General features: G+C 37.4%; 1 protein-coding gene across 10 annotated transcripts in view; it reads left to right on the top strand.

Annotated features, from left to right (window-relative positions):
- NOS2 (nitric oxide synthase 2) overlaps positions 1–20,966 on the top strand; it is a 41,354-nt gene extending 20,388 nt beyond the window's left edge. For all 10 annotated transcript variants that reach the window (XM_085310732.1, XM_085310731.1, XM_085310730.1 and 7 more), the window contains 26 exons: positions 364–539; positions 1,681–1,759; positions 2,202–2,324; positions 2,409–2,557; positions 5,538–5,700; positions 6,146–6,237; positions 6,645–6,786; positions 7,250–7,389; positions 8,169–8,343; positions 9,101–9,202; positions 9,859–10,053; positions 10,435–10,517; positions 10,804–10,948; positions 11,214–11,318; positions 11,495–11,544; positions 11,661–11,835; positions 12,477–12,609; positions 13,046–13,124; positions 14,104–14,282; positions 14,991–15,154; positions 15,978–16,188; positions 16,531–16,618; positions 17,700–17,821; positions 18,423–18,571; positions 19,324–19,518; positions 20,138–20,966. In XM_085310732.1, the coding sequence (XP_085166858.1) occupies positions 433–539; positions 1,681–1,759; positions 2,202–2,324; positions 2,409–2,557; positions 5,538–5,700; positions 6,146–6,237; positions 6,645–6,786; positions 7,250–7,389; positions 8,169–8,343; positions 9,101–9,202; positions 9,859–10,053; positions 10,435–10,517; positions 10,804–10,948; positions 11,214–11,318; positions 11,495–11,544; positions 11,661–11,835; positions 12,477–12,609; positions 13,046–13,124; positions 14,104–14,282; positions 14,991–15,154; positions 15,978–16,188; positions 16,531–16,618; positions 17,700–17,821; positions 18,423–18,571; positions 19,324–19,518; positions 20,138–20,254 (3,462 nt within the window). In that variant the 5' untranslated portion in view covers positions 364–432 and the 3' untranslated portion in view covers positions 20,255–20,966. The remainder of the gene's footprint in view (positions 1–363; positions 540–1,680; positions 1,760–2,201; positions 2,325–2,408; positions 2,558–5,537; positions 5,701–6,145; positions 6,238–6,644; positions 6,787–7,249; positions 7,390–8,168; positions 8,344–9,100; positions 9,203–9,858; positions 10,054–10,434; positions 10,518–10,803; positions 10,949–11,213; positions 11,319–11,494; positions 11,545–11,660; positions 11,836–12,476; positions 12,610–13,045; positions 13,125–14,103; positions 14,283–14,990; positions 15,155–15,977; positions 16,189–16,530; positions 16,619–17,699; positions 17,822–18,422; positions 18,572–19,323; positions 19,519–20,137) is intronic.
- The last annotated feature ends 1,208 nt before the right edge of the window (positions 20,967–22,174 follow it).

Genomic DNA, 22,174 nt, shown 5'->3' with positions numbered 1-22,174 from the left:
CATCTACTAGCACTTAACAAACTTTTGAAGAACAGAGAACTTAAAATAAAGAGGGGGAAAAAAAAGTATTTTGGGTAGAATTGAAGCATGTGTGTGTCTTCCTGATACTGATACTTGTTATTTTATGCATCTGAGAGACATTTGAAATACACTTAGTAGTAGTTTAAAATAAATCATAGCTACAACATTAAGCTGATAAAGAAAACAATTAGCCTTAGTATTGTTACTCCAAAATTCAAGTAACTATCATTTTTAAGCACAGGAAGTTAGTAAGATCAAGGCAGTTAGTCTGAGTTTCTGAATCATGTTAAAGGGAGTTACCTCAGTAAAAAAACTGACCTTGTTTTTTTTTTTTTCTTTCAGGAGTGTTCCCACATCACACAAAACAAGATTTCAGAACTGTAAAGTAAAATCATAAATAAAGTACACAAAATGTTGTGCCCATGGCAGTTTGTATTCAAACCTCATACTGCCAAGAACCAGTTCTCTGAACAGAAGGATATCAATAATAACGTGGAGAAAAATATTAAGGTCCACGGGTAAGATCTGTGTTCTTTAATGGTTTCATGTTTTCTCCCTCATTTGAAAATGAAAGACTCTAAAAGCCATGAGGTTCAGGAGAAATTAGTCACATGTTTCCAGAGCAATAATTTGAACAGAAAAACAGTTGTCCGTGGGGAGTCACTGGATGGTACTGGTAAAGTCTATTTAAGCTTTTGCGACAGAGTTATACAATTACTGAGGAAATAAATCATCAYGCTTTATCTTTCATAGTTCTCAATTTAATTGATATGCTATATTGGTTTCATATATGGTATGACTTAGGAAGTGTRTTTGCTGTAAAAATTAACAAAGTAATTATTAATGCTGTAATTAAACTGATAAAGTGTTCCTGTGATATGGTTTATATAAGACACTGGAAAAAGTAAATTACACATACACCTTAGTTCTCCCAGAGGCTGTTACTTATTTCAGCTCTATATTATATATAACTTCTTTCTCTCCTCATTCCCTACCTTTTACTTTTATTACTCAGAATAGTTTATATTCAAATGTGAAGAGATGTGAAACAAAATGGTGGAAATGGATGATCACATGCTTTTTTCTAGCTAAAGCCATCATTGCCATCAACAAGCTAAGGGTTTTGTTTGGATTTCATGGTTTTGGAGCCTCTTGATGTTTTTGAAGATCTTTTGAAATTTGGTGTCCAAAGTAAAAAGTAAAAGAGTTCAGAAATTCAGACTTAATGCAGAAAACAAAGGAAATTAATATAAAATAATGTTATTTGCTTGATTAACTGGAGATTGGACCTAGCTGAAATTTCCAYACGTTTATTTCCCAGAAGCTTTCACCCTCTTTAAGTTCTGCAAAGCTTGTGACCAGGTCATGACTGTACAAATGTGCCTTGTTTAGCTTATAGCAATTATACTCAAGTGTTACTGTTTCAGGGCTGCCCTGCAGTATTCCTTCCTGCATAGTGATCTGGAAAGGGTGGTTGCAGTTTTACTGCCAACTTCTAGTCTGTGCTACCCCTCACTCTGCTGAGAGTGGTTAGCTTATTGAGTCAGAATACCTGCCAGAGACAATGTTGGGCATCTCCCTGCTGATGTTGAAGGTAAAGCTAACAAATAAAACCTAAGCATATTGTGTTATATTGAATTGCCTTTCTCTCTTTTAAAGCTTAGCAAAAGATGATGCCAAGTTATATGATCTGAGCAAGAAGAAGATAGAGATGCCACCTGTCATAACTTCAGCAGAGGTCAGTGATGGGAGAAAAGTTTGTTTCTAACTTCATTGTTTGATACTAATAGTTCACAGAGGCTGTGCTTGCTGTTCAAAACTTCTAGAAGCTCTAAAACCAAGGGTAACTGTGGTTACAAGAGATTAGAAGACTCTTCTTGAGACTGACTGTTATGTTAAGAGGCCCCATTTAATTTAAAGAGCTGTTTTGCAGTGGCAAATACTGTTTACTTAACACAAAAATACTTATTTTTGCCCATTTTGTATCAAACTGTGGATTAGGTTGGTAGTTTTGTACTCAGATGAATAAATACTCATGTTGGAGAAAATGAGGTTTACACCTAGTTCTTAGTTTTTATTTTAATTTGTAGAGTTTCATGGCCAAATAGAACTAAAAATGAAGTTTTAAAATACTTAACAAATCTCAAGATAATGTGTATTTTTATCTCTCTTCTGTCCAGAAACGCCCACCAAATGCTGTCAAAGCATCAAACCAGGTATCAAGATGTCCAAGACATGTGAAAATAAGAAACTTGGAAAATGGAACCAGCTTTCTTGACACTTTACATCTGACAGCAAAAGAGGTAAGACCTGAACTGGATTTTCCAAAACTCTGAAAAGAGACAGAGTGTAACACTGTTTTTTCCACATTTTCTTGTTTTGCTCAGGTTATCAATTGCCGGACCAAAGCTTGCCAAGGAGCACTTATGACCCCCAAAGGCCTGGTGAGAGGCACTAGAGATGCACAGGTTCCACCAGCGGAGCTTTTACCTCAGGCAATAGATTTTGTCAAGCAGTACTACAATTCCTTTAAAGAGTAAGGCAACCCTAGCTTCATTTTTGATACAGAAGTCCTCTACTTGCCAATTTTCTGTGAGCCTAGAGAGCTTGCTTGCTTCACAACCATCAGCAACTATCCTATTACATAGCATACTGTAAAAAAATGGGTAAGGACTATAGAAAAGGTGATTAAAGCTATTACTGTACTTCATATGCTATGTCTGCTAATTCCAGGTTTGGAGAATACAAGAACAGATTCTGTAAAACGTGTTCCTCCTGAATGTGATACGTTATAATAAATAGATTGGTCAGGACTTTTTCTTGCAGAATGTTGCCTTCTGTTTTCTTAACATTGGATGTTAATGGAAGTAGCACCCACTTAGGTCAGTCTTAGACGTGTGCATAATGTGGATAATACTTTTAGCTTGTGCTGTTCCAGTTATCTTTTCTCTGTGTTCCTCTGTTCTTTGGTTTTGATCAAGGGCAGTGCACACTCAAAGAACAATACCTAGAATTTATGGCTTGCTTAAAGTTACTGACTTTCAAGGCTTTGGCCAAAGTTTGGAAGGCCAGGCTTTTGCTTGTCAACCTTGTTCTGTGCTATCATCAGCCTAAGCTTACTGGGTATGGTAAGCGGAATTCCTTAGCTTCGGAAAAGATGTTTGTGTTTTCACAAAAGTGGAGATGCAGCAGAGAGATCTTGTTGCAGGGAAAGCTGGAACATCTGGTTCTGCCTCAAATTCTGTCGGCTCAGGGTCAGTAGGGTTTTATAAAGAATAATGATTTGATCTATGTAACAAACTGACTCCTGCTGTAGTCAACAGCAGCTGAGTGGACCTGGGCATTTAGCAAGCCTTACAGGATTCTGCAAGGTCCCCCTGTTACCTTCACTGGCAGTTTCAATGAATTAACAAATTTTTTCTTTTAAAGGTAGCCCATGTCCAATTTTATGAAATATAATTAAACATTACTAATAATTTTAAAAGTGTTTTTCTTTTTATGCTTCATGTAAGTAGGTTATGATATCAGAAAAGTTTTTTGTAGCTGTYGAGTTAATGAAGTAAAAAGAAAAATCTAAAGTCATACTTAAAGACAAGAGCTTTTATGAATTCATTACATCATTAGATCTTAAATTACTTTTCTGAATTTACTGTATTTCGTATTAGGGCCATTTTTTTTCAGTTCGAGTCTACCCTTGCATTAGGTAGGGCCAGATGAACGAAGTGCAATACTTCATTGTCGGGAGGAGTCCTTTGGTTTGAATAGCATTGCTTTGGGGAGTAAAATGCATAATATGCAGAAATACCTGCAGAACCTGACTCTTTTTTTAGTTACTAATACAGAAAATGTACTTTTGCCATTAGTAATTTAAGTTCTCATTGCTAACAGCATAGTTATGTAAGACTATGGGACAAAGAGTACAAGAGTTGCATCCATTGCCATGGACCAGGTGTGAACTGATGGTTTTATTCCCTTCTAATTTACATCATTCTGATGAAGAATATGTTGTCAGTGTCTTCATCTGTTCTGACACGTGAAAGAGAATTTGGGTCTTAGAGTTTGCAGGTCAAATTTTCAAGTGTCCAGATTTTCAAAACAATTAAGTGTYTGCCTGTTCCACTGTAATGTATTACCAGACTTTCAAAGGGACTCTACCACATAATAGCTACTCCTTTAGACACTTTTAACTGTTCTACAAAGCTTTCCTCCTGCTGAATCTTTCTGAAAACCCCTTTCACACTAGCCATACTCACTTGCCAGAGCATTATATTTGCACACATCTCTGTTTCTGCTTAGGGTGACCTCACTTCTTGGCTATTTGATCACATTGATTTACACTATCTTACATGCTTGCCCTTGATCTTTCATCTTGTTGAAAATATGAAAACTCTCAGACAGTGCAGGCTATTCTCATTCTGTCTGTTAGCTGACAAAACAATTTTTGTCTGTGCTGTGATAAATATTTCCTCGTGTTTTGTCTTCATTCTGTGTTATCAAAGTAAAGAATTTTAGAGGTTGGCTTCTTTGTCAAAAGGAGTTGCTCAGCACCTCCTTTCTGGTGTGAATCCTACTGACTTTGCTCAGAAGAGCTGCCTCTGTAAAAATAATAGAACTTTTAGAGACAGTCACTATAATTCTCTCTTCACCTTCCCACTTCCTACTTCTAGGCTGAAGCTAAGCTGCTCTCTACTTTTAATTTGACAGTTTTTAATAAATAAATCTAGAATATCCAGATTTAAGTTGAAATTTTACACTGAAAAGCTTGTGATCACTGCATGTATACATTGGGTAGTGAAAAGATGGTGTCACTGCATAAATTTCTAGTGTGTTTGATTCTTCATTAGGCTAGTAACTCTGTTATTTGCACTCAAAAAGGACCTTAAAAATTCCTATATTCTGAAGCCACAGAAAGCTCTCCACATCTGACCTCAATCAGAGTTCTATCAACTTAACTCATGCCCTTACCTAGAATATCCACTGCTTTTTGATTAAAAAAAAAAAAAAAATGTAACCTCTATTGTCACAGTAGATAACTGCTATGCTTTGGGTACTAAAGAGTAGTGCAGTAGAGGGCAGATGAGGAGAAGGTGGTGGTGACTTCTCATGTCTGAAATACAGTGAAACACAGTGCTGACTTCAGGAGATAAAGGATATTTTCATAAAGGATGAGAGTATTCTAGGTCAAGCTGTTTTGCATCCAGAAAGTGTAGAAGTGTGGATTTATAACAGAGATAGGTTTCTCAGTGTATATCCAAACTTGCTAAATCTGTCTGTCTACATAGATACCAACCCTATCCGTGGAAATTTGCTCTAGCTGTATTCTGGCAGATAAAATCATCTGTGTAACTGGATGTCTTCCCCTAAAAAAAAGGGTGCCCTGTTGTCAATAACTTTATGGCTGAAGCAGCCCATGCTCTTCCTCATCCAGAACATAAAAAGTGTGTCTGCAAATTAAATCAATTCTAAGTAATGAAATTCTCATTGTTTCTTTTCATGACTGTTTTCCTGTTCAACAGTTTAAAAATAGAAGAACACCTGGCCCGACTGGAAACAGTGACCAAAGAGATAGAAACAACAGGAACTTATCATCTGACAAAGGATGAACTGATCTTTGCTACCAAACAGGCCTGGAGGAATGCTCCAAGATGCATTGGGAGAATCCAGTGGTCCAATCTACAGGTAACCTATGAGTCTAGAAATTATTGGCTAAATTATCATCTGCTGCAAGTCTGAAGAATGTCCTTTGGCTTCTGTAAAATCATGCCAGATTGTATCAACAGAGGACTAGTCCCTCTTGTACCTATAAAATCATCATTTTTTTCCTAGTTCTCTACTCCGTAGTTGAATTAAAATGTTTAGGAGTATGCTGTAGGAATCAACTAAGCCATAGAATTAAGTGCATTTCTTGTGCCTTGCTGGATTGTTGCATGTGAAAATGGTACCTATATAGAACAATTAAAATTAATCTTTCGTAGTAGAGCTAAAACTAAATAGAAACATCCTGATTTTTCATTTCAATGTTTTTCTTAATGTTGAATTAAAAAAAATGTTTTAGGAAATAATGATCTTACATTAGTGTTCCAAAATCAATTTTCTTCTCTACTGTTCTTTTGTAAACACACAGGTATTTGATGCACGTGATTGTAAAACAGCCAAGGAAATGTTTGAGCATATCTGTCGTCATATTCAGTATGCAACAAACAATGGAAATATCAGGTAGGCCTTTTCTATTTCATTTGAATTTTAAACACCAAAAATCAGATCCAGATCTGTGTGCAAAATCCACAAAAGATCTGAAATGATATGTCTAATACTTAGACTGCTTGTTTCTTCTCTYAATTCTCCTGGCTCTTACATGTTCCTCTTATATCTACCATCAGCTGTTTTGAAAGTTTGTAAGTTTGTAAGTTTCATGGCTGATGTTGTAAAATCTTTAATAATTCCTGGGGAGAGGAGATGATGTGGAGATTCTGGGAGCTGGGTGAAGAATGTAAATGATTTTATTTCTACTGATGTTTATTTTAGAAATATAAAATAATTACTGTGAGTAACAACTTACGTCTTAATAATTACAATGTTTGATGTGCTGTTATTTAATGGGATTTGATTATCTCTTTGGGCAGATCAGCCATCACTGTCTTCCCCCAGAGAACTGATGGGAAACATGATTTCCGTGTTTGGAACAGTCAGCTCATTCGATATGCTGGGTATCAAATGCCAGATGGGTCTATCATAGGAGACCCTGCCAGTGTGGAGTTCACACAGGTACAGCTCCAAATACAGATTCATAACTACTTTCCATCTTGTCTAACCCATCTGTCTTCTATTTAGCTGTTTTTCTTGTATGTTTATGCAGAGTGGGTGAGAAGTGTGGTGATAAGGAATGAATAGGATGTTTTGTCCCACAGTTTCTAGGTGCAGGCTGAAGCAATAATGTCTTACAGTCCTGATAAGAAATGCTCCCCTGCATGTCAGAGCTCAGGAAAGTTTTCTTGTGGTCCCTTCCAAGGCAATGATTGGTGCTGTAAAATTTGTCTAATCCCCCCTTACATCAGGGACACAATCAGTACTTGGATTTGTTCTGGTATTGTTTGAATGCAGAAAGACAGTTTTTACCACTGAGGGGTTAACAACTTTTAAAGAGTTAGCATGCTTTTGTCTTCAAATCCAGGGAGGGAAAAAAAAAAAAAAAAACTAAAACCCCAAAGCCTACTTTATTTACTTACAGTTATGCATTGAACTTGGGTGGAAGCCGAAATATGGCCGCTTTGATGTAGTTCCACTCATTCTCCAAGCAAACGGCCAAGACCCAGAAATATTTGAATTCCCACCAGAAATTATCCTTGAAGTGCCAATGGAGCATCCAAAGTAAGTGCACAAGATTTACATAGTTGCATTTTTGCCTCTGCCTCACCTTGTCTATTACACTAATACGAAGCTGGTTTTATTAGCCTGCGCCTATGAGTTAGGATGAAATTACGGTAAATTGTTCGGAAACATAAAATGCCTGTCAGGGCAACAAAATGAGATGTAAATTAAGGAAGCCAACAGCATTTTTGTTATAAATYTCTTTTTTTCTAATCTCCATTTCAATTGTATTCAGAATTAAAAAAAAAGCCCATAGTGTCTTATGCCAGTGCAATCCACTTGTAAAATGTGAATCTTGTAATCATCATGGCTTTGATTCATTAGAAGATGTAAGTATGTGTATTTCAAAGCAAAATCATCAACRTTCGGCTTCAAATGTAAGTGGTAAAGGTCAGATTAGTGGTGATGCAGTGCCATGCTGATTTGTCCTGGCTAACAATCTGGTTGTTAGGTGTTTCATGTTTTTCCTGCCATGTCTTGTTACCAGCTACCTGTTTCAGTKTGTACAACAGTGTTTGTAGTGGCTGCACTCATTACAAGGTATTTGTTGTCTTTCTCTTTTTGTTTCTCTCTTCATGTTTGCCTTGGGAGTGACCTGCAGATTGCAGAAATCTGTAATGCTGTTGTGCAGTTTCTTTAACAGACAATTCCTAATTTCCACATTGCATATGAAAACTTTATTACGAGCTTCTATAGACCATGCTCCATGGGTTATTCATCCTAGCAATAACAGGAGAAAGAGATACATAAACTAATAAATCAAAACACTACTTTAACAGATATGAATGGTTTAAGGAGTTAGATCTGAAGTGGTATGCACTGCCTGCTGTTGCCAACATGCTTCTTGAGGTGGGAGGCCTGGAATTTACAGCGTGTCCTTTCAATGGCTGGTACATGGGGACAGAGATAGGAGTGCGAGACTTCTGTGATGTACAGCGGTACAATATCCTGAAGGTAATCATCTGAAGTGGGAGTGTGTAGATCCAAGAAGGGAATGGACTTGGTTGGTGGAGCATTTTTGAAAGAGAAGTGTTTTCAGTCTTTGCTGGGGTGGGTGTTGTATTTACTGCACACTAACACTTCAGTGCTAATCTGACACCATATTCTGACTATTGTGGGAAATCTTGATTAGCTGCCAAGATTATGACTGTGCAGATTGTATCACTGTTTCTGCAGTGTTCTGACAGTATCTGTTCCAAATACATGGCCAGAAAGATGAAAGTACCACTGTGAAAGAAAGAATGCTGTCCTAAAGGGAATCCTTTCCCAGTTTTACCCTGAGATCTGCTGACTGAGAACTTTTGGGCTCTGTTGGTATATACCTCACAGGTGTATTGATGTCAGATCCAGTCACCTGCTGACATTGCAGTGGAGTTCTGGTTCATAGCTGCAGGTCTTGGGCACCTCAGCAGTCTGAATTAATAATGATTGCTTATTACCAGCCACTGCTGCTTTCAAACCATTTAGCTCAGGAGAGAGCCCCTCCCTTTCACCAGACTGATAGCCTCAAGAACCAGAACTCCGTAATTTAAGCTTACCTCTGACACCAACTGTTTCTGCTAACATAACTTCCCCAGCACAGGATAGACCTGTCCCCATTCCTTTATATTTTTTCTTGTGTTGTTATTTAAATAAGGTAGAGAAATCATCAGGTCAAAGTCCTGCATATTAAGTTTGCTTTCCCCCCTCCCCCCTTTTTTTTCATGTGTAGGAGGTAGGAAGAAGAATGGGACTGGAAACAAACAAACTTTCCTCATTATGGAAAGACCGAGCTGTTGTAGAGATTAATGTGGCTGTGCTTTATAGCTTCCAAGTAAGTCAATGAGTTTGGAGAGATGCTGAACATTGTGGGCTCTGCTTTTCTTTCGCTTATAACAGTTTTAAACCAATATAGTGTCAGTGGACCAACACTCAATTCACAGGAGGCTATCAGTGTAACTTTGGTAGAGTTATTCCTAATTTACACTTGGGAAAGTGGAGGAATCATATCATATCTCATATTGTTGCCTGATAAAAATGTCATATAGGGCCAAAAGGTGGAGAAAAGAGAGACAAGAAAGTTAAGGGCAAGATTACTCATTCTTGTAACACATCTGTTTGTGTCAAAATTTATGTAAGGCCTTTGGATTAACAGCTTTCCTTTTACAATGACTGTATATTTAAGCTATTGTAGCAATATAAGAGATAGGTAAAAATGAGTCAGAGGCATTTTAGCATCCTCTCTTATTGCTGGAGAGGTGAAATGCTGACAAAAGATGTTGACGTTAAAGGATTTGAAATGAACAACACAAATCAAATCAAAGGTCCATATAGAACAGTATCTATATAATAGCTACTACTAATAAAGATTTCCCAGAACTGTATGAAATCCTCCAAATATTAACCAAAGCAAAGATTACTTTAACTATGTCATGGAGAAGAGCAGGAGAGGCATTTCAGTTTATGCCTTTCTTTTTGCAATTCTTCTAGAAACAAAATGTTACTATCATGGATCACCACTCTGCTGCTGAGTCATTCATGAAATACATGCAGAATGAGTACCGCATCCGAGGAGGCTGCCCAGCTGACTGGGTGTGGCTTGTGCCTCCTATGTCAGGGAGCATTACTCCAGTGTTCCACCAGGAGATGCTGAACTACGTCCTCACTCCCTTCTTTTATTACCAGGTACATGTCATCAAAAAGATGATTTTAGCAGACTACTTCAACAGTGGAGATGGGACCTCAGAAAGTCTGAATGAAAAGCTCCTGTTACTCACATCACTGTCATAGGGCSTGCAAAAGAATGTTCACTGTTAGTTTCATAAATAGTAGGCAATTTCTGTTACATTGTGGGAGATCATGTTAGTTCTGTTGAATTCCCAAGCAGTGATTAAAATGCAGTTTAGTGCTGCAGAGACTGATCCTGTATTTACTCAGTCAGTAGAGAACAGGATTCACATCAGGCAGCAGATCATATATACAGATTGTACTGAATCTGGCACTCTAAGACACACAAATTGTGTGTTTATTATTTTACATTTCATACTTGAAATTACCTTTTTTAAGGTGGATGCTTGGAAAACACATCTCTGGCATGATGAGACCCGGAGGCCAAAGAAAAAAGAAATAAAGCTTAGCATCTTGGCAAAGTAAGTTGTTCAAATAAAAGACTCGGTACTTTCACCCAACTATTCTGTTCTTCTGATGCTCCTATTCCATGTTTTTTGAGAAATTTTTGCAATACGGACACTTGAATTGTTTGAATCACAGACTTGCACACCCACTGGTATTCAGGATTCTCTCCAGTGTATTTCTTCTAAAGAATCTTCCAAGRAAAAACTATGGTCAAGATCAACCTTTCCTAGCTTCTTTGTGAATCAATCTAAATTACTGGTAGCAATATTCAAAATGATACATTTGGGTTTTTTTCTTCAGGTCTGTATTCTTTGCATCTTCACTCATGCRAAAAACAATGGCAACCAGATCCAAGGTCACTGTGATCTATGCAACAGAGACTGGGAAGTCTGAAACGCTGGCCAACAGCCTGTGCAACTTGTTCAACTGYGCCTTCAACACTAAGGTGAGAAAGTATAAATTGTCCATACTAAATGGAGAGCAATGGTTGGCTAGTTTTATCAGCTTCTGCAAGTTCCTTCATTCTGTAAGCCTTTACTTGAAGTTTTGAATGTCCAGCAAAAATAGCTTGCTGGAAGTTTATTTTTTTTGCTGATCTAGCACAGTGTCTCATAGATTTGATAAACAGTGATCTGACAATCACACAGATATCTAATGCTAGTTCTTAGTTATGTCCACTCAGAATTTCTCATGAGCTTGGTATCTTTCAGGTTCTGTGCATGGATGAGTACAAAATCTGTGACCTGGAAAAAGAAGCACTCCTTTTAGTGGTTACCAGCACTTTTGGAAATGGAGATTCTCCAAATAATGGAAAGGTAATATTGAACTCAGAAGCATATCTGAGACTCAACTCAAAGACCACTGAGACTAGAGACCACCCTTTCGATTGTCCCATGTACTTGAATAGGATATGAATCAGGGTCTCATTTCTGTTTTAAATCAACTGAAGAGTATTTTTCTAACCTTAAATATTTTATGAATTTTTATACAGACATTGAAGAACTCCTTGTTGACCCTTAAATTTCTGAGAAAAAAAATTAGGTAAGAATACTTTGTTATTTGTTTGCCTGTGATGAGTCCTTTTGCCTTTTACTTAGCATCGCATTGTGGCTGTTAACATTGCCTATCCCCAAACTTGCTTATATCTCCTTGTACAGATATGCTGTGTTTGGTTTGGGGTCCACCATGTATCCAGAGTTCTGTGCCTTTGCTCATGCCATTGATCAAAAACTAGCCCAGCTAGGGGCTTCTCAACTGACTCCAGTAGGTGAAGGAGACGAACTCAATGGGCAGGAGGAAGCTTTTCRCAGCTGGGCAGTCAATGCATTCAAGGTGACTGTAAATAGTTAGCTCATATATTCATTCATTCATTCATTCATTTAAATCTTAACTAGCATCCCATAAAAATGGAAAAAAATAGTTTTAAACACCTCACAAAACTGGACATACTAATTTTATTTCAGAGAAGAAAAACATTGGCAAAATTAACATATGGAATCAGATATGAATTTTGAATGCCTCTCTCTTCTATTGCTTCCCTAAGTTCAAGAGTGAACTGGGCCGCTTTTCTATTCATAAAGGTCCATGGAACCTCTTAGATAGTAAGAGCAAGGACAACAATATCAGACATCAGAATTTTTCTAAGTAGTTCAGTTTTCTAGATAAACTGGGTATAAAAGTAGAACTTTACTGAACCCCTCTAGCATCACTGATCTCAACTGAATCAGCAAATAATAGCAATTATTGAAATTGAAATCTCTCCATTAATATTAAATGAGAGCATAATTAGCTCTAACCAGGTGTCATTACTATTTTTATTGAAATAAGCATAGCATTAATAAATATCAGCAAAGTGACAAAAGACAATACTGGGAATATATATATRTATATATATATRYAYAYAYAYACACACACACACACATATATACATATATATTTTACCATTAATAGCCTGAAATGTTGTTTCTTTCTAGACTGCCTGTGATATTTTCAACATCCGTGGGAAAAACAGTATTCAGTTGCCTGGGATATATACTTCAGATGAAAGCTGGGATCCTACGAATTACAGAGTAGTACATGACTCTCAAACCATGGACTTGACTAAAGGTATTACCACCCACCTCCCTCTTCCTCTATCTGTTTACTTCAGATAGGTCCAAATTGTAAAGGTTGTCCAAGAGTGATACAGGCCCTGCTACAGTACTGTATGATAGAATTCATATAATAATGTAATACGGTGGTAGAAGAAAAAAACGACATAGATTTACATGGAATAACTTATTATCTCTTCCAGTGCGGTAACATCAAAGCACCAGAACTGGCAGATATTTTGGCAGCCTCAGAAGAAAAGCCATGACTGGAATGAACTATATTTAGTCAGGGAAAGTGTGCAAATCATTAAAACATATTTATTTTCTATCTAGGACRCATAACTATTGTATATTCTAGGGCAAACATAGTTCAACTGTTTTCTGTGTATACATGAAGATATTTTAAACACAATCACAAAATTGCCATGAGTCTTGTCCTCATTTCTCAACAGCACTTACAGACATTCATGCAAAGGATGTAATTCCCATGAGGCTGAAATTCCGGCAGAATCTGCAGAGTTTAAAATCCAGGTATTGTATCTCATTCTTCTGAATATTACAATACTACATTTTACTAGAATCTTAAAATAACTGAAATACCTGGATATAAACATCTCTCTGTAGTTATTGAGAAATATATTTGAATTTGGTACCATCATTAGAAGTAAATCATTATCACAAGCAGACAAGAATAAATAGAATCCTAGCTCCTAGGTAGATGCTATACTTCACAGTGGAGTTTCTGGGACTATAGGGAGCTAACTACCTTTGTGATTATTGTCCTTTAATAGCAACCAAGTGTGGAAGGTCAGTGTATGGTCCCTCTCTCTTGCTTGGTTCGCTACATGCTAAGCAAATGTTTGCTTCATTTTGAAATCAAAAAGAAAGGAAGAGAGAGTGCAAGAAGCTGCTGTATTGCTTGCAGTCATACTGCAAAGCAAACTGAGACAAGACAGTACGCAATAGGATAATCAGTTACAACATTCACCTTAGAAATAGCATTTATGAATGGCTCTCTAACATTCTCCAGTAAGTCTCTTCATCCCTGTTCTAAATACTATATAAAAGTGTGTGTGTGTGTGTGTGTGTATTTATATATAAACACACACACATACTTCTATATACTATATATATACTTCTATATAAATACAAGGAGACTTCCTTACAGGAAGTCCTGTGAACTTGTTTACAGTATGAGCTATTTTGTCTTCAGCAGAGCTACACTTCCTTTCACTGGCTGATTACAGGCAGATTTATTCTATACTGGAAAGATCAAGCAGCACTTCAGCATCTTGTTTTGATGCAAGTATTTCACATATTTAGACTATTATTCAATTAAATTTCCATGAATTACTAAGCTGGTCTGATAATTTGGTAATGAACACAAATAAACCCTTGCCAATTGTCATTTCAGATTTATTCCTGTTCTGCACAGTTTAAGGGAAATCTTGTTGATGTAACCAAGACCRGTCTTATTTTTTTATTATTATTATATTTTTTTTCAATCTAGTCGTGTTACCATCCTGGTTAAGCTTTCCTGTGAGACTAATCAGGAAGTGCGCTACCTGCCTGGAGAACATATTGGGATTTTCCCAGGCAACCAGCCAGAATTAGTCTGTGGCCTCATTGCACATGTCAAGGATGCCCCACCAGCTGATCAGACTATCAGACTTGAAACGTGCACTGATGGTGAGTTGGCTTTCTTCAGAGAAAATAACAGACAGATAATTGACAGATTTTTTCCAAAACTCCAAATTCTTCTGGACAGAAGTTGATCCTATTATCCTCCCTTTCTGTTTTAATAGGATTTTTATTGATGCTTTTAGTTGCTCTTCTAATTCTGCATTCTGATTTTACACATTCTGGCGGTCCCTGGTAACTTCCTCAGTGCTGGTGRAGTTATCCTGGATTGACAATGTCTGTAATGCAATTGCTAGCTTGGCTATTGACTGCAATTAAATTAATTAGTAGAATTTACTTATTGAAAACAATCAAATTCCTAAAATAGWTTTCCAGGTTATGACCTTCTAACTCATTTTAGTAACAGCAATCTGCTAAATCATAGTCTCCTGTCATACAGAAAGGATGATTTCCAACATTCTTTTTGTTTAAAAGTGTTATTTTGTTGTTATGTAATTCTCTGCATCAGATACTCCACTTAAAAAAAAAAAATTGAAATCTCACATTAATCATTTTAACAGTCAAATTCCTCTTTCAGGTTTAAGGAGAATGCACAGTCTGATCACCAAGGTTTTAGATTAATTTTCTTAGCAGATATTTTTTTCAGTAGGGCCCCATGGTCTACATCTGCATGCATATACTCTGAAGTTGTATTTTATAGCTCTACAGCTGTCAGTTGCCTTGGGAATTGCTATGTGTTATTTTCYTCATTTCCAGGTGGCTACTGGGCAAGTGACAAAAGACTTCCAGCCTGCACRCTCCCCCAGGCTTTGACATACTTGCTTGATATCACTACTCCACCCTCTCAACAACTGCTAAGAAAACTCTCCCAGCTGGTAACAGAGGAAGGAGACAAAGAGAGACTGGAAGTCTTATGTCGTGTAAGTGTTAGGGATAGATTTGTGCTAAGACATCTATGCTCTGGAAAAATCAAAGGCCATCTGATGCCCTTTTACTGTGTAGCAGAAGCTCTAAAAATTTTTGTAATGATGGTGCTTGATTCTTGTCCTTCTATTGCTTGTTCTGTGCCCTTTAAAACCAACCTCAGTGAGAGAAAGGGTAATGGTGTAGTTCAATTCAGGTGTGGGAATCAAGAGATTCTTATGAACTGCTATTTCCTATGTGGTTTTGGGTGGGTCAGTCTGCCCTGCCTGTTTCTCTTGCATGTCTCATGGTGGTTTCTGATGATAAACCACTAAAAGACCTTACTGTTTGCAAGTGGAGAGGTTGAAGGGAAGGTAGTAGATACATGTGGTAAATAATTTGGTACTACAAGAGTATGAGGGATGTAGGTTTAAGTAACCAAAGACTCATAGGTGTGGTAAGTGTTTGCTTCTCCTGCTGGGTTCAGTAAGTGCTCAGTTGTTATCAGGACCGGGGTCCATATGATTTTGTGGGTATCCCATAGCAGGGTGCTGAGAAACAGATTCTTCTTCAGTTTTAATATCCTTCCTGTAGCAATTACTGTCTGAGAGAAATTATAGAGGCTGTTCATACAGTTCTGTTTCCAAAAATTAAACGATTTCTGAGGAAATCCCAGTAGTGGTCTAGGCAATGTTTTGAGAATTCTATGTTGATCTGCAGTTTACTGCATGTTTAAATGTAAAGCAGGAGTCTTATTTTTTAAGAGACATTTCAAACATCCCTGCTCTCATGAACTCAGCGTGTCCTGATAACTTTTTAATGGTGGCCTTTGGCTTTTAGAACACAGAAGAATACAATAAATGGAAGTTTTACAACAGCCCTAACATCCTGGAGGTCCTGGAGGAGTTTCCTTCTGCAGAGATCTCAACATCTTTCTTACTGACTCAGCTGCCGCTTCTGAAACCCAGGTACTATTCTGTCAGTTCCTCCTGTGACATGACACCCAGAGAGATTCATCTGACAGTTGCAGTGGTCAACTACAAGACAAGAGGTAATGCATTGTTGCTTTCATGTATCTCCTGATTAAATGGTGTTTAGGCTGCATTGTAGTTCAGAAAAACTTCATCTGCCATATGCCATAAAGGATATCTGTAACGAAAAGTTTGTATTGTGATATTACTCTACATGCAGAATAGCATACAGCAGTGTAGCTGTTCATTCTGTATCAGGATTTTTTAAAATCCTGCAGCTTTATCAGTGTTGTTTTAGAAATCATTAGTACGTATCAACTAACTTAAACACTTCAATTTTAAGAATAAACTGTACTTTTTTTAAAAAGAAAGGAGAGCCAGCTTATCTATACTTATGAATGTGTCTCTTTTCCTCTAATTAGGTGGGCAAGGGCCTTTACACCATGGAGTTTGCAGTACATGGCTGAATACAGTACCTATCAATGAAGTAGTCCCATGCTTTGTACGCAGGTGAGTGTGTGCTAGCAAAAAAAAAAAAAAAAAAAGGCCAGCAGTTCTTAGTTCACTTTCTTCAGCATTTTTTGGTTGTTTGCATATGATTGCCAAGTGACTGATGATTGCAATTTGGAATATCTCAGCTTGAGAGGAGTAGGAATTCCCTGTCTTCCAGAGAGAAGATGCTTTACCATGTCTTATACTGAGTAAAATCATAAATCATTAGAAAATTCTGAAAGAATTTTGTCCATATGACAGTATCCTTACTCTTGACATATCTACTATAGAGCAACTAAAGCTAAGGGAGCAATTAAAAAAGTCRCCACATTAAGCCCTTTTACTATTTTCAAACTGATAACATAGGCTGCACTGTTCAAAATCATTCAGGCTGAAATGCTCAAAATCATTCAGGTAACTGGCACCAACAAGTCAGTCATAAACTCTTTGCTGTGATTATCTCTGAGTACTTTGGGCTTGCAGCTCTGCAGCGCAGCATATTATTTCTCTTCTCCTCCCATATAATTTCAAAGAAGCATGTGGTAAACTGAATAAAAATCTTTTTGCAAATACGTACTCTCTGTATAGCTTAATGGATTTTTTTTTACCCAACTGCTCCTGAAATTAATTCCTGTGAATATTTTCAGGGAAATAATTGAAATTTTATTGAATTCTAATGAAGGAATTTGTTCAGTACTCCTAAATCTGCTCAGAAATGTTTGCTCGTTTTTCTGTAAGCATTGCACCTATATCTACTGCAGTGCAACATGGTTTTCTAGATAGACTGGGAAAAAGGCAGGCAAAGGAAGGAGGCCATCATGTGCTTTTTTTCTGTCTTGTGACTTTGAGTAAGGGCTTGACATTACCAGTGTTTCTGCAAAATTATGGTGATAGATACTCTCCTGCATCATTGTGTAATTATCAGTGTTAGTCCTTAGTGTATACTTTAAAAATATCACGAGTCTGATTCTCCATTCCTTCAAACCAAATTTACCCTAATGTATTTTAGCATAACAGGAGAAGATTCAGSGCAGTAGAGACAATTGTCAGCTTTGTAGGAATAGATTTATTCTGAGTTTTATGTATTTTTGCATGTTAGTGCTACTGGGTTCCAGCTCCCAAGGGAGTCAACCAAGCCGTGTATTCTAGTTGGTCCAGGAACAGGAATTGCGCCATTCAGAAGTTTCTGGCAGCAGCGTCTCTATGACTTGGAAAAGAGAGGTACTATGGGGACTGGCACAGGGGGAATGCTGTATCTAACCGGGCAGCAGAAAACAAGATCTCTACAGAAAATGACACCCGGACATGTTAGCCAAGTAAACAGTGTAGAGATTTGTCATCCCAAGACTGATTAAGCACTGCACTCAAACAGCTAATACTTCCACCCCGCTTGAGACCATTCTGGTGGTCCTGAACCATTCTGTCACTTGGAAGAAGGTTGTGTGTGTCCTTTTAAATATTATACATTCACTGACTGCCAGAGTCTCAYACAAGGGCCACAGTATAGAGGTAGTGCTTTGGTCTCTTGGTGTCGGTTTGTTTGGGGATGTGCTCCAGCAGGAGAATTCCACATGGTTCTCTGAGGTTTCAGGCAAGTTCAGTCCTACTGCACGCCCTTAAATTGGAAGTTTTCAAACCACACTCAAACACATGCATGCACACACACACACTACTAAGGTGTTCAATGGGGAATACTAATTAGAAAACAACAGTTTTATTGCCCGAATAGTTGCTGAGACAATGGGGCCATGTAATGGGATAGAAATAAGGGATAATAGTCCTTATTAGGAAAGAACAAGCAACTTTTCAATGTTGGTTTCAGGAGTCAAAAGTGGTGACATGACATTGTTGTTTGGCTGCCGGCAGCCAGACATGGATCACATCTACAAAGAAGAAATGCAGGAAATGAAGAGGAAAGGAATCCTGAAAGAGGTCTATACAGCTTACTCCAGGCAACCTGGCCAAGCTAAAGTAAGGCTGGTTCCTCTGTTCTTCAGGAGTATGCTCCTTTGGGAATGGTCCTTCAAGTTAAGATTTGGATACTGTTTAAAATTTTTCTTAAAAAATTGTTAGMGTTTTGCTTCAGTGTTTTGTGAACAAGTGGCAGAAGACCCCATTCCTTCAAAGCAAAGGATAATCTCAGTGTGCACTTCAGTATGAGCAAGCTATATGTATAAAAAAAACCCTTACTGCTATATAGAGACGCATAATAGACATATAATTAAACCTTTAAGTGCAAACAGCCTTTGAAAGTAGGTTTAACATTTTCAGAAACCTTAAATTTCATGGGTTATGATTAGACTAGGAATTAGAAATGAGTTAACTGTGGCCATTTGTCACCATTTCAATGACACGCTGACTCTGGAAATTTTTTCTGCTAGGAGAAACCTTGATTGGAGAAAACAACAGTACTTAAGCTATCCTCTTTTTAGCTGTCCTCCTATCCTGACAAGACAGGAGTTTTTTTCAGTGGCAACTAATTCTAAAGAAGAATAGTCTTAGTTCTGTTCTGGTTTAACCAAGATACTGGCCCAGCCTGAAAATGGCAATGCTTCTAAATGTAGCATGAAAACATTTCTCCCCTTCTTTGCTGTGGTGCAAAGCACAGCTGGAATAGTTAGGGCATTTAGAGCCTATGTAGACTCCCATCATAGTTAGACTATCCGTAAGTCAAGGTAGCATTAAAGAGACCTTGTCTAATGATGCTTTTTTCTATTTCTAAGGTCTATGTTCAAGACATTCTTCAAAGCAAGTTGGAAGCTGAAGTATGCAGCCTCTTGCATAAGGAAGAAGGGCATCTGTATGTCTGTGGAGACGTACGCATGGCCAGGGATGTTGCTCGGACTTTAAAGGGGATGCTTGCGAATAAAMTGAACCTTACTGAGCAGCAGGCAGATGAATATATTTTCCAGCTAAAGGTATGCTGTGATGTGCAAGGTATTCTTTCCATTCAGACAGTGTTCCAGCCTGGGTTAGAGAAGACTTAAAAGTCATAATCAAGATCTTGTGGGCTATAATGAGCTTCTTTCCAGCAGCATGCTGAAGAAAAAAGCTTAAGTGACGAGCTTTGTCCACCCACCACGATTATTAAAATGCATAGTTTCTGTTTGATTAGGGTGTGTGAGTGACATGTCACGTTCCTCCCTCATACACCTACCATTTTACCCAGTGTCTCCTCTTGGATCCTGGGCATTAGCTTTGCAACATGAATGGAATATCAAGAATTTGAGACTTTTTAGAACCGAAGAAGGAGGAAAGTGAGTTTGAGAAATGAATGGTTACGTGACTGAAAACACAGCACTGGATTGGCTGGTGTTTTAGGACCTGAATTTATCAGAACTTGTCCTGGATCGTGTGAATCTGGGATTTTGATAGGTTTTGTTACTGACAGTAACAAAAGTCCACTCCTTTTGTATAGTAACAAAAGATCACTGTCACCAAATCAGTCATGCGAATATGAAAGACCTTTAGTTGCTTACTGTTATAAAAGGAGCAGCTGACAGGTTTTATTTCATCTCTTGGGTTTCTTTTCTGCAGAGCCAAAAGCGATACCATGAAGATATATTTGGGGCTGTTTTTCCACCTGAAGTCAAAAGAGATGTAAGAGCTTTGCAATCCACCAGTCCTCAAGCAGATCAACAAACGATGTTTTAGACAGTTCTTGCACATTTGTTATTATTTTCAAAAAGGAAGGGGCCAAATCCTCCTTCTGATTCATGGCAAGTCATACACATGTATCTAATGGTAGGATTTGGCCTTAATTAAGAAAAATAATAAATCTAACTTTTGTTGCTATTTATTTTTAGACTTCTTTTAATGGATTTTTATTATTATCTTTATAGTGAAGATGCAAATTATTTTTTTAATTCCATCTAGACTGGTATAAATTTGCAATTTTCTGTAAATACAAAATAAAACCTSCTCATAAGGAAAATTTAGAGTTTTTTACTATGTAATAGAATGCATATATTTTTGTGAAATGGACTGTTTATCTGTGTGGATTTATTTATATTGGATTGATTTAGTGTGCATATTATCTTCACTTTAAAGCAAGTGGTTACATTTCTTGGAAATGTGTAGTCACACCAGTTATTGAATTTGAAGTAATGTTTGTAAATGAGATAATAATACAATGGTTCCAAAGCAGAAATACCTGCTGCATGTACTTCAAATGCATACATATGAGGAGGTAGCAGTTATGAGTTCTGCTTTATGTGATTCAGCACTTGGACCTGAATTGTTGCTGTTACAAAGCCCATGGCAATGARGTTCAGAAAAATCATAAGCACTTTGTATGTTTGTATTCTGTTCTCTGACTTACATGATTTGTTTGTAATAAATGATGCCTTTATATTGAGACAAACAAGTCTGTATGGATTAAATGTATCTCTTTGGGTTATTGGCTTCATCCTACAGAAAGTGGGGGTAGGTAAGTTCTCAGGTTTCAGTACAGTGAGTTTGGGCTCTAGTGAACACTCCTTCCGTAAGCAAACACACCTTCCATCTCCAGGAGTTACACAGTCCACCTAAGATTAGTTATGCATAATTGTTATTGGCAGGGAAGTATGAGTCTGGGGAATGGCTTACAAACTACTTGAATATAAAATGGTAATAATAGCAATACATTTTGCCCTAGTGCCTTTTGTCTTTGGCTCTTTTTATACCTTCCAGTTATGTCACAACTTCTAATTCTTTCTGTAAAACTGTCAGGATTATATACTCAAATTAAAAAAGCTAAATGTGAGATTTTCATGTCACTTCTTGTCTCCAGGAGCTGGAATCTTGTGAAGAAAGAGTTGAGACTCAAAAGTCAACAATATGTATATACAGTGTGTTTCATGTTACCTCAGGACAACCTTCAGCATAAGACCAAAAATACAGCATAGTTAAAAGAATTTGAATGGTGATGTCAGAGAACAGGAAGTTTCAGACAACAGACACAAAGATAGTAATGGAAAGAGGAGGTCCTTAGCACATATGGAGTCCTGATGGTCATCTAATATACACTGTGAGTGTTATTTTATACCATGTTCCACTGGTGTTCTCTGACACTAGTTTTTGGGTTGGGATGRAAATAGAACAAAGCAATTTCACTTTCCATTAAGAAGGCTCTCCTTTGGGAGCCAAGCTCTGTTTTCATTGAACTCTGAACTTCAAATAAGTCCTAAGAGTGCAGGAAACAGAAGTAATAAGTTCCAGACTTCAAAGTGCTAGTATGCTCCTTGCCCATTGAAAGAGTGCATCACAGCACATCCCACTTTCCATGCACATGACTTAGGTGATTTTCCAAGGTGGGATTCTTTCTTTGTATCTCAGGTAACTCTTCTCCAAAGTAACCATTTACTTTGAAGTATTACCATAATTCTTTATAAATGCTCACTTGTACTTTTATTAAGGAATCTCCTGATAGTGCCATATCCTGAAGACATGAGACACTGCTGAGAGCTACCAGCTAGGGAAGCAAAAATGTTGTTCATTCATAAGCSTTTGACAGGTTGGAGCAAGAGGCAAATGTATTTATGTATCAGCTCAGAAGCTACATGACTTTACACTGGATGCATTCTACGTTGATGA

Source organism: Rhea americana, unplaced genomic scaffold (assembly GCF_003343005.1).
Source record: "Rhea americana isolate MKP2758 unplaced genomic scaffold, rheAme1 scaffold_325, whole genome shotgun sequence".
Taxonomy (NCBI): domain Eukaryota; kingdom Metazoa; phylum Chordata; class Aves; order Rheiformes; family Rheidae; genus Rhea; species Rhea americana.
This window is presented reverse-complemented; position numbering and strand designations above follow the sequence as displayed.